Genomic DNA, 12,667 nt, shown 5'->3' with positions numbered 1-12,667 from the left:
ATGCGTAAAACTTAAAAATAATGATACTCTGTTTTAAATTGCCAGTAGGCAACATGTAGTCATTGTGTAACTTTTAAACTTGGTGTTCAAATATTATCTAAATTGTGTTCTCATCAGTCAGATAATTTTTTTTTTTAAAGATTTTTTATTTATGTACTTGACAGACAGAGACACAGTGAGAGAGGGAACGCAAGCAGGGGGAGTGGGAGAGGGAGAAGCAGGCTTCCTGAGGAGCAGGGAGCCCGATGCGGGGCTCGATCCCAGGACGCTGGGATCATGACCTGAGCGGAAGGCAGACGCTCAACGACTGAGCCACCCAGGCACCCCCAGTCAGATAATTTTTAGTGAATAAGAGAGTGAGTTTTGTTTTGTTTTTTTTACATAGATGGTCTATGGGATTCCTAATTAGAAAACAAACAAACCTAAGAACAATTTCTCTTACTTAATGACAAAACTAGGTAAGGAAGGGTTAATTTTGTGTTGTCCAATAAGGTAGCCCCTGGACACATGTGTCTGCTGAGCATTTGAAATGTAGGTAATTTGAATTGAGATGTGTGGTGTCAAATACAAACATATTTTGAAAACTCAGGACGTAAAAAAGGATGTAAAATGTCTCATTAGCAACTTTTATATCAGTCATATGTTGAAATGATAATATTTTGCATATACTGGGCTAAATAATTACTAAAGTTCATTTCACTCGTTTTTTCTTTACCTTTTTTATTGTGGCTACTAGAAGACCTTAAACTCCCTGTGTGGTCTCGCATATTTCTGTTGACAGAAACTGTTGACAGTGCTGGGTGAAGTGATGACTAGATGACTAGTCCAAGTGGAATCAAGCAGTTCATAGCATGTATGTTCGTCAGTGAAAAGCATTCTTTTTTTTTTCGGTGATAAGGTTAAATATCCATGGGATGACAATTCTACCATTTTCTCAAAGTTCTGCCCTGTTAGATTGCCATTGTATTCATAAGAACCACAGGAAAAGGCATTTCCTCCTGAAGAGTGATTCTCAGACTGATTTTTCACTACTCAGAAATGTGGCCCCAGGATGACACATCAAGAACAAAAAAAGTACCAACATTTCTTGTGTGAGATTCAAAGCCGATGGTGTGGTTCCTTCTGAGCAGTGGTCACTGGTGTAGCTCACCCATCTCTACCATAGGGGTGATGGTTTACAGCACAGCAGTGCAAAGCCAAAGGGCACCCACGAGTTCATTACATAATTCTTGGTAGCATGAGGCCAAGCGTGCATCTGCTCTGGGGAACGGTGGGCAGGCTCTGACAGGCAGACCGAGGCGGTCATGACGATGTTTTGACAGAGTGTTTGCTAGAAGTTGTTTGTTTGGAAAAAGGCTTACCGGCTTTTTCCCCCCTCCTCCTTTCTCTCTCTCTCTCTTTCTCTTCTTCCCTTTTAAACACTCTGGCATAATACTGAATGACTTTGTTTTTAAGCTGCCTTAGCCTTGCTTTGTGAAGAAAAAGCCTAAGTACTCTTGCCCTGTAGGACACAAGTGTTATTTTTGGAGCAGAGGTTCTTAGCCTGATCTCTGTCTAAACCAATTTCTGTTCTTTGTGAGGTCGTGGTCCGTGGTGGCTCTGAGTGATCTCCATGGAGGGAAGCTTCCTGGCTCCGTGAGGGAGTGTTGGCAAAGATGTCGAGAGGCCACGCCTGAAAGTGCCCTGCCCTGGGTCTCAACACAGAAGGCTCCTTCACATTCAGATTCCACTCAATAGATTGTGCCCTCAGGACCGTTGCAACCACATGTGGTGAAGTGGTGTTCTTTTTCTGCTTATGTCACTTGATGGGATGTTTTGGGTCAAGATGACCCCCCCTTTTCTTAGCCCAGCACTTTAGGTCCCAGGCTCCTGGGAACGAGGAAAGCCATAACTGGACAATCTCTGCAGGCTGTTCAGTGTGCAACTGGCTGTGGGACAGCCACCGCCCACTCCGAGGGCCACAACGTGAGTCCCCGAGGACCTCTGGGAACACGTCTCAGGCCTCAAAGTTCAGAGCATCCCCTTCTGTAACCTGCTCTGAGTCGGGCTGCTGGACAAGGAAGAAAACCTCTCCTGCTTCTCACCATTCCTTTTCCTGACCTGGCATTCCTAGGAGTTTACATAGCTTGAGCCTGCTAGGAGACATGTCAAATTAGAAACAGTTTAGTAAAATAATGCCGTGAGCAACAAATAGTATATCACCTTATGATGACTCCTTTCCTTTGGAAAGTGGTAGCTGCGTATTCAGGGAGCAGCCGTGCATGGAAAAGGCCCCCATGATGAACAAGTAGCCCCCGCAGGTGTGTCAGGCTGCTTTCCTCTCGATGGACGGGAGCGTGACCTGTGCTGTGCCCTTCGCTGGCCGGCTATACATAGCCAGCAAAGCTTCTTACCAGAGAAACCTCTTTCTGTACCCTCCACCAGGCCCACCCGCAGACTAGAAGCCTCGCTGTAAATCCTCTGCAGGCTACTGCACCTGGCAAGGGAAACCGGCCAACTGGCCCCAGACCTGACTGGGTCCCCACCACAGCCTTCCAGCCTTCCTTTTCTTTTCCCGGGAGCATACCCTGTGTTCAGCCATGGTCGACACGGGGGCCCTGGACAACCTGATCGCCAACACGGCCTACCTGCAGGCCCGGAAGACCTCGGATGGAGACAGCAGGGAGCTGCAGCGGCGGCGCCAGAGCCTGGCCCTGCCCGGGCCACAGAGCTGCACCCAGCTGCGCCAGTCCCTGCCCCGGGACTTCAACGGCCTGTGCGAGCAGCAGCCCGTCGGCCGCCGCCTCTTTCGGGACTTCCTAGCCACGGTGCCCCCATACCAAGAGGCCGTGGCCTTCCTCGAGGAGGTGCAGAGCTGGGAGCTGGCCGAGGACGGCCCCGCCAAGGGCAGCACGCTGCAGGGGCTGGTGGCCACTTGTGGGGCTGCCTCTGCTCCAGGGCACCCGCACCCCTTCCTCAGCCCAGCGCTGGCCGCCAAGCGCCAAGCAGCCACCTCCGAGGAAGGGCAGCTGGCCCTGGTAGCACAGGCCAAGGCTGAGGTCATGGCCTTCCTGCAGGCCCAGCCCTTCCAGGATTTCCTGGCCAGCCCCTTCTATGACCAGTTCCTGCAGTGGAAAGCCTTTGAGATGCAACCGGTGTCAGAAAAGTCCTTCAACGAGTTCCGAGTCCTGGGGAGAGGTGGTTTTGGGGAGGTAAGTGTCTCAGAATGGCCAGACTGGAAGGTGAAGTACACAGCATAAAAGGGGTTTGTTTTGCCTTTAAAAAAAAAAAAAAAAAATCTTACGAGAACTTACTTAGAACTAATTTCAGTGCCGCCTGTGGAGAATTCCTAGCTCACTCTCACATCTTTTTTCTGGTCACCACGTGAAATAAAATAAGAGTGGCATAGGAAAGACAAACAAGACGTGGAGCTGGCCAAGAGTCTTTATCATGGGGTCTACACCAGAAGCACGCTGAAGTGCCCTGGACGCTTTGGAGAACGATAGCAACACACAACAGCGGGAGCTCTCCCTTTCCCTTTAATTGTGGTAATGGGTGTAACTTGAGAAAAACTTCAGATATCTGAGAAAACACTTATCTTGAAGTAAAGTCTAGAATCAGTTTTATACCACTGCTATGGTCAGCCCTTTCTTTTTTTAAGTAGAAAAACATTTTCTAGTATACGTGCTGCCGAGGCGAGCACTAGAAAGACATGTTTTGAGGTAAAATTCGCATAACGTAAAATTAACCACTAACAACAACAACAAAAAAGTATACAATTCAGTGGCACTTAGTACATTCATACTAATGTTGTGTAGGCATCCCCTCTATGTAGTTCCAAGACATTTTCATCACCCCTGTACCCGTTAACAGTTACTCTCCATCCCCCTCCCAACAGCTCCTGGTAACCCCTGGTCGGCTTTCTGTCTCCATGGTTTTGCCGACTCTGATGTTTCGTGTACATGGAGTCACGCGATAAGAAGACGCGCTTCTTTCACCGAGCGTAGTGTTTTAGAGGTTCATTCACATCATAGGTCTACCAGTACTTCATTCCTTTTCATAGCTGACTAGTCTATTGTATGGGTACACTATATTTCACTTATCCATTCATCTGTTGATGGACACTTGGGTTGTTTCCACCTTTTGGCTGTCGTGAACAGTGCTGCTATGAACGTTCATGTACGTGTATTTGAATACCTGTTTTCATTGCTCTTGTGTCTCTGCCCAGGAATGGAATTGCTGGGTCATGTGGCAATTCTATGTTTAACTTTCAGAGGAACCACCAAAATCTTCCACATTTTAGGTTCCCACCAGCAAGGCATGAGGGTTCCAGTTTTTCCACTTCCTTGCTGGCACTTGCTATTTCCCCTTTATTTTTCATTATGGTCCATCTAGTGGGAGGTACAGTGGTACCTCATGGTGGTCCCAGCTCTTTCCTGAAGAACCCCTATTACTCACGGCTTCTCTTTTTCTCAGAAGCCTGCCGTCTTTTTACCTCCCTTGATTTCTGCCCTTCCACACCCTGAATCAGCCTTGCTCCCTTTCCTCTCCAGTGCTTCCTTCTTCTACCTCATCCACTCCCCTTCTTTCTCCCCTTAAGGTGTGTGCTGTCCAGGTGAAAAACACTGGTAAGATGTATGCCTGTAAGAAACTGGACAAGAAGCGGCTGAAGAAGAAAAATGGCGAGAAAATGGCTCTTTTGGAAAAGGAAATCTTGGAAAAGGTCAACAGCCCTTTCATCGTCTCTCTGGCCTACGCCTTTGAGAGCAAGTCCCATCTCTGCCTGGTCATGAGCCTGATGAATGGGGGAGACCTCAAGTTCCACATCTATAGTGTGGGCATGCGGGGCCTGGCCATGAGCAGGGTGGTCTTCTACTCGGCCCAGATGACCTGTGGAGTGCTGCACCTCCACTCCCTCGGCATCGTCTACCGGGACATGAAGCCTGAGAACGTGCTTCTGGACGACCTCGGCAACTGCAGGCTGTCTGACCTGGGGCTGGCCGTGCAGATCCAGGACGGCAAGCCTGTCACACAGAGGGTGAGTGGCTCTCCTCGGTCCTAAGGGTAGGGCACAGAGTCGGAGAGGAGGGGAGAAGGCTGATCTATTCCCCAGGCAAACGGAGCCTTCGGCATAATTCTTCTAATTTCCTTCTTCCTAAAGCCATTATGCTGTCATCTTGCCTTGAGTGGAGTCATGTAAGAGGATTAGCTTAACTGGCTATTTGGGGGCTACTTTGCTCTCTTCTTCTGGCAGGCACAGGGAGCCTTCTTTGTGAGCTGGAGATAGTCTGTGCTTTCATGGTGAGATGGAATGAGCTAAATCCATAGTGGGCATCTAGTATGTTCCACCAATAACCACCTCCCCAGTGCCATGATCCTGAGTCAATAGAGACTTGGTTTCCTCCTCTGGAAAATTTTAGGGGTTGGGTCCTAAAATTCCAGGATCCTGGCAGGTAAACTTCAATAGGATAAGAAAAAGAAGAAACCTGGGCGCCTGGGTGGCTCAGTTGGTTAAGCGACTGCCTTCAGCTCAGGTCATGATCCTGGAGTCCCTGGATCGAGTCCCGCATCAGGCTCCCTGCTCGGCAGGGAGTCTGCTTCTCCCTCTGACCCTCCCGACCCTCCCCCCTCTCATGTGCTCTCTCTCTCAGTCTCTCCCTCTCAAATAAATAAATAAAATCTTAAAAAAAAAAAAGAAGAACCCCCTAATACTTAGTACATTAAAGTAAGTATCTCCTTTCCCACTGAGTGCAGATTGGCGGGGGGGCAGGGAGGGGTTACTTTGGATAAAGGTGAAATTTTGAATGAAAATGTATAGAAGAGAACAAAGGCAACTGATATTTATTTTGATCATTTTGGTTCGAAGTGGCTTGCAGAGAATTCTTTGATTAAAAGGGTATTAATTCTTTCATTAATTTAGCAATTATTTAAGTAAACAATACAAACTCTCTTTGATTCTGACAGGTCTTTACCACTGAGTTTCTTTGCACAAAGGTGGGAGAAAGCGCAGGAAGACAAGGGCCTAAGTCAGGCTCTTAAATATTCACTTGAAACTTTGTTTTTGTACAGTTTCCAACTTATAAGGCAGAGAGGATAATCGGGCAATGAAGTGAGGAAAACCATGGCAAATTTGGGAAAGTGCAGGTGATTTTATGTAGCTGTAATATAAGGGGTGTTGACAAGATGTGTAGGGTTCATGCAAAGTCATTGGAATGCTTTCTTGTGGGGGCCAAGGAGCCATTGAAGGCTTTCAAGAAGGGGAATGACATGAGTAGATTTGCATTTTTAAAAGACCAATTTGAGTTGTAGATGGGAGGCAGAGGACCTAGTTAAGAGGCTAATGCAGTGACCCAGGAAGAGATGGTGGGTACTTGTAGAAAATAGTAGGATTAAAGATGTGGGAGGAGATTGTCACCATTGGAAAGAGACCTGCTAGGACATCAAGACCAGCTGGGTATGATGGTGAGGAACAGAGAAGGTCTCTAGCTCCACTGACTAGAAGGAAGAGCAGAACTGTGGAAAAGCTAGCAAATTCAGTCAGTGATGATTGTGTTGTATATGAGACAGACAGGTAGAGATGTTCCCTGGGCATTTAGACCTGTAGGTCTGGTGCTATGGAGAAAGGTCTGGGCTAGATATTGGGATTTGGAGTCACTGTGACTTGGGAAGTGTCAGGCCCCACTGAGTCACATGGGAAATAATGAGGGAAGAGGACTAGGAATGGCAGCTGGGGAATATCAATATGTAGGGGATGTGGAAGAAGACCCTTGAAGAGGTTAGGTTAAATAAATAGGATGAGTGGTAGGAATGGCATAGTCATGGGAGCTGTATCAGTTAAGGGTTGATTTCAGCAGCATATCGTAGAAAACCCAAATAGCAGTGGATTAAACCAGACAGGGGTTTATTTTCCTTATGTAACAAGTTGTGTGGAGATTAGTGGCGCTAGTGTTAGTCAGCAGCTGCAGGATGATGAGATCAATATCTCTGGCATTTTGGCCTTTTCCATGTGCCATAACCATCTGAATCTGGAAGCAAATCCTGGGCTCCAGGTAAGAATGCCGCCCAGCAGATATCTTGACTTGGGTCTTGTAAGATCCTAACCAAAGAACCTTGCCATGCTGTACCCAAACTTTTGACCTACAGAACTGTGAGCTAATAGAAGGTAGCTGGGGGAAAGATTTTTGTATGATAGCATTAAAATTAATCAAAAAGATAGTAAGGTGCTAGACATTGTGAGAGGGACAATGTTTTCCTTTCCAACAGGGCTCAGAATGTGTACCATCTATTATAATAGAACTTGAGGCTGTAATAGAATTTGAAACTCTGGACTTGATTCTTCCAAGTGAGTAATTCTTCCCTAGGTAGGAGCTAGTCGTCCTTGAAGGGGTACAGGCCCTTTCAGGCTATTGGGGGATATTAGGTGACGCACTTTGGACATCGCTCTATAGGCAACAGAGAGCCACTGAAGGTTTTTCAACAAGAAAGTGGCATGACTGGAGTGATTCTTTAGGAAGATGATTTGGACACTGTGTAAGATGAATTAAAGAAGAAAGAGACTGGGGGTGGGGGACCCACAAGCAGCTACTGAAAGGATCCACACATGAGGTGATGTGGGTTGAGGAAAGGCCTTGGGCTCTGAGCCGTCCTGTGTCCACAGTTCAGCCCCCCTGGCCTCTCACCTAGGCTCCATCAAGACGCACACCTGAAGGAAAAAAAAAAAAAAAAGACCCACACCTGGACTTCCTTCTCTTAAAACATGGCTGTCCTCAGTGGAGGGGATGAGAAAAGCACGGAACCACGCTTAGAATATGGTGACAGGAGGCACCTCAGGGAAGAAAGACACAGGTGGCTCTGCTCAGGTGTGAGAAAGATGGAGGCAGACATACCAGGAGAGGCAGGGAAGCTTAGGAGTGCTGGCTGGGGAGGCAGAAAACCTGAGTCCCTATCCCAGCTGTGTCACTGACTTACAGTATGCCATCTTATGTAGGCCTTAAGGCCTCCTTCATCTCCAAGTTTTGAGAGAGTCTATGAGAGAGTCTTTGAATTATTTGGAAGAAAAGTCTTGTAAATTCAAAAGATTAACATATGGAATAAGTTACTGTGATTTACTAGACTATCAGTCAGGGTTCTTGTGGGACAAAATGAAGTTATTTAAGAAATGAAATTAATGTTTTTCATACCTAAGAAGCTCAGAGACTTGGCTTGATCCAGGTGCCTGAGCAGTGGATTCCCTGAGAATCTCTGAGCAGTGGAGGATTCCCTGAGAATCTCTTCCCGTTTCCCTGCTCTGGTGTCCTCAGTGTTAGCCTCACTCTCACTCAGGTGATCCCTGCGCAAAGGCCACCAGCATCTCCATACATATCCTACCAACTGAGCAACCCCATGGAAAGAAAACACTTCTTTACAAATAGTTCTTTCACATTTCCCAGGGTAGACTCTCAATGGACAACTCAAGTCATATGCCCAACCACAACCCATTCCACTGACCAGGATGAGATCACTGCTGTTCCCAGGAGCCAGGGGGAAGGTCTGTCCTGTCTAAATCTCATGGACTGACATCAGAAGAATGTGTTCTCCAAAGGAAAATTAGGATGGAAAAGAATGAGAAATGGATGTCAGCTAGGCAAAGAGTGGATACCCCTAGTAACTGCTGTTACCTCCATGGTTTGAAAAGTTTGAAAGCTTTCTGACCCCTTAATCAAGAGACGATGGGATCTAGATCTTTTTTAAGAAGATTCTATGAGGTAGGAATATTATTAGCTCTGTTTTACAGATGGAGAAATTGAGACCCAGAGAGGTTAAGTTGCCCACTCAAAGACACATTTCTAATATGTGATATGAACCCAGGTACATCAAATTCAAGGGCACTTACAGTCTTGATTCTACCCTGTTAAATTCACACAGCAGGACATGGCCTAGGTTTTTAATGCTATAAAAGGCTTTTCTCCAGTAAAACTCAGAATAAGTATATGTGATGACATTAGCATATCTTCCTCAGGCTGGTCTGATATGGATACCAACCAGAAGTCCAGCTGAACCTCTGACAGAGTTAAGACTTCAAAAAGGAGCACCCCCACCTACGGGAACGATGTGACTAATGTCTCAGAGCCAGCCTCCCACACATAGGCACAATATAAATAAACATGGTCCCAGCCACTGTCTGCGTTCACTTTTAATAAATGTGATAAGCACTCCCGCCTCTATTCAGCTGACATCTACATGCATACAATAAAACTAATTCACATCACTTTTTTAGAGACTCTGGGAAAATATAATAGGAACATTGGGAAGTGGGGTTCATGCTGGGACTTTCAAATTCCTTATTCTAAGTGGAGAACAGTGACCTTCAGATTTTATGGAACATGAATCCTTAAGACGTGTTCTTTTGTCAGGAGTGGGAACGAAGTTGGAACTGTGAGCCAAAAGCTCGTGACACATTTGGTTACCTTGTCCTGCTCTGAAGCTTCTGACCAACTCCTCACATTCAGAGGGAGGATGGGTGACAGAGGATGGGCATTATATTTAGTCTGAAGCTTCTATTGTCCTGAATACAGTGCTAGAGACACACTGAAGAAGTGATTTTTAAAAGATCTCAGAATGTGTTTCATCAAAATTAACACCTTCATACCTCACCATCATTATGACCCTGCTCCAAAATTCTTTCTCTTTGAGAACTCACTTCTGAGAAACAGTGGAAGAGCCTTATAGGAGTGGAATTCTGGTTACTTCTTGGTCACACGTTGGTCTCCATCAAAATTATAACCACCGTCATTGACTAAATTTAGTTCCTAGTAATTTTTTACCACTACCATCCAATCCATTCTGAAAGTATTTATCACTATTAAGGGCATTCAAAAATATTCATTAAAGCCTAAGAATTATTTTTAACATCTCTTCATTCATTCACTCACTCCTTCATTCACCATATATATGTATTGAGCATTTCCCACATGCCAGGACTGCGCTAAACCTAAAGGATAGAAAGATGAGCAAAAAATGGACATGATTTCCTGCCCTCATGGAACTTAGTCTAGGGAAGATAGAACTTAAAAATCACTCACAGGAATATAAAGTGTCAATTATAATAAATGCTGTGAAGATGTGATACATGGGGCTCTCCAAGGAGGATTTGACTTAATTTGTGAGAATCCGAGCGTTAACCATAAGGGGAATACAACTTAACTTGCTATCAGAGGGCTATCAGCAAAGTCCTTGGAGTAGTGTCTTAGGCTGGGTTCCCTGGAAACACACTTGGAGACACGTTTCCATGTGGAAGACTTATTAGGGTGCATTCTCAGGAGATCTACGCATGAGGAAGGCAGGATTGGGCAGAGGGAGAAGCTGATCCACAATGAAGTGGAACCAAGACCTCAGTCAATCCTTCAACAAGCTCTTGAGTTGGGATGGCCCTTCAGAGTTGTCCCAAATAGGGGACAGAGTTTAGGTTTTTGTATGCCCCCATGGGCCAGTCAGTGGCCTTGGCTGGCTGCTAGCAGGGGGGCAGCTTAGGCTAGGCAGTTGCCTGGGGCCGAGAGCAGGTCCCAGGGTGAGGTGCAGCTGTGAGCCATCAGCAGTCAGTGGTCCCAGCTAGGGCTGGCTACATAATTTTCCAGGCTCCTCATGAATTGCACATGGGGGACCCTCATTCAAATGCCGGCAGAAAGCTCTCTCGTTTCTTCCATGATTAATCTTGTTGAAAGTCATGGTGGTTTTTGCTATTCAATGTCACACTCCCTTAGGCTTAGAAAGATAGGAGTAAGGAAGACCCTCGTAGGCATCAGGGCCCCACCCAACGGGTGGGCCTGAGGAAGCAAGTGCCTGACCCCAACCCTGAGCCCAACCCTGCACCTGAGTCCAGGCCCCCCACAGCGGCAGAGGGTCACAACAGTTGCCAAGCGGAGACAGTGGAGGAAACAGCCAGGACGCCAGGGCTAGGAGGCAGAAATGTGGCGGGAGACAGGACTGGTGTGAGCCAGGCTCCCTACCCCAAGGGCATACTCTATCATCTCACTGGACTTAATTGACAAGATCCAAGATCCAAATTCAGAAATGTGTCAAGACAGCTTCCGCACAGCATCGAACCCCAGCACAGGGCTACTGCTGAGCACAGGGCACGGTTCAGCTGCACCGCAGATTGGCCTGATCCCAGCAGCAAGGGAGGCCACACCTGCAGAGGGGATCTGGGCAGAGTACCACAGTCTTCACTCCAGGTGGCAGAGCCAGTGCAAAGTGCCCGAGTACAGGGAACCAGAAGGCCCCAGGACCAGGAAGAGACTGACAGTAAAAGGGTGGTTAAAAATACATGGTGACCAAAGCTGTCCATGTTGGGTGCATAGGAAGGGCACCCAGCCTGACATAGGATTACGGTGTCAGGAAAGGTTTCCTGGAGGAAATAACAACCAAGTTGAGATGTACAAGGCAAACAGAAGCTAGGCAGGTAAGGAAGAAAGAGAATGGGCTATGCAGAGGGTCAGCATAGGTCGTGGTCCTCAACTGAGGGCAATTCTGGCCCCCAGGGGAATTCTGGCAATCTCTGCAGACATTTTGGTTGTCATGATGGGGAAAAAGCTACTGGCATCTAGTGGGTAGAGGCCAGGGATGCCGCTAAACATCTTACAGTGCACAGCACAGCCCCCACCACAAAGAACCATCTGGCCCACAAAGTCCATACTGTCACAGTTGAAAAATCCTGCCCAGCTAAAAGCCTGGAACGAGAGGCCTGGGGCTCAGGCACAGAACGTAGTGACTCTGCAGCTGCTTAGAATGCGGAGTCACAGGGTTGGAAGGGGGTGACAGCCGGTGAGCATAGCAGATGTCAGTCCCTAGGAGGCTGGAGGAGTCCGACAAGGGCATTCCAACTGAGCGCCTAGGGTGTTGGGGAGCCACTGAAGGCTTTCGGGCAGGGAAATGACAAAAGCAGCTTTGGAAGGACACTCAGGAAGAGGGAGCCGGGATGAGAGTAAACAGGAGGGAGTGAGGCAGAGGGCCTGAGACCTGGGGGGGCCCTGGCAGCACACTGTCCAGGGAATTGTAAGAGCGAGGAGAGAGAGCCCACAGGGGCGGCAGGAGGGGACTGCCATGCAGGATGCTATGATCAGGGACCAAAAGGTTGCATCATCGTTGTTGATATGGACACATGTTGGAAGCTCGGAGCATCCATCCAGATCGAGTGCAGCTGATGAAATACAGCCCACAGGGCCAACCAGAGGGAAGAAGTGTGTGTGCCGGTCCTGGCTCTGCCACTTCCTATGGCTGCTGGGACAGATGCACAGGCTGACCCCTCACTGGGATGCCTATACGTAGGGACACTGAGGACTGAGGGCCAACTCATGCTCTACATGCCAAGCCATGCAGAGTGCCTTCCGTTAATTGGCACAGACATGCCACTTAGTCTGGCCATAGCCCTGCGCTTGACCCCGGGCAAGTCATGCCTCTTCAGTGAGCCTGGTTAATACAGCCCGCCTCTGAGGTTTGATGAGAAGATTAAGAAGCAAGGCAGATAAATGCCTAGCAGAGGCTCAGCCCTTGGTAGGCACTCAAGGAATGATTGCTGTGATTATTCTACGAAGCCAAGTACCAGACCCCTCGGTCACAATCCCTTCTGTTGCACTGTTTCTGCCTCCCCTGTCGGCACTGTACCTTCTCAGGTAACCTTTGCACCTGTGCTTTGTTCTCTGAGAGGCACAGG

At 47.6% G+C, this 12,667-nt stretch overlaps 1 protein-coding gene across 4 annotated transcripts in view; it reads left to right on the top strand.

Annotated features, from left to right (window-relative positions):
* The first annotated feature begins 390 nt into the window (after positions 1–390).
* Positions 391–12,667, top strand: part of GRK7 (G protein-coupled receptor kinase 7) — a 36,705-nt gene continuing 24,428 nt past the window's right edge. For all 4 annotated transcript variants that reach the window (XR_010410281.1, XR_010410279.1, XR_010410282.1 and 1 more), the window contains exons 1-2: positions 391–3,191; positions 4,580–5,017. Coding sequence is in view for 1 of the 4 variants with exons in the window: in XM_045903646.3 (XP_045759602.1) it covers positions 2,580–3,191; positions 4,580–5,017 (1,050 nt within the window). In the remaining 3 variants the exon portion in view is untranslated. The remainder of the gene's footprint in view (positions 3,192–4,579; positions 5,018–12,667) is intronic.

Source organism: Mirounga angustirostris, unplaced genomic scaffold, assembly GCF_029215605.1.
Source record: "Mirounga angustirostris isolate CCGP_5_RB_7025 unplaced genomic scaffold, mMirAng1.0.hap1 SCAF_1, whole genome shotgun sequence".
Taxonomy (NCBI): Eukaryota; Metazoa; Chordata; class Mammalia; order Carnivora; family Phocidae; genus Mirounga; species Mirounga angustirostris.
This window is presented reverse-complemented; position numbering and strand designations above follow the sequence as displayed.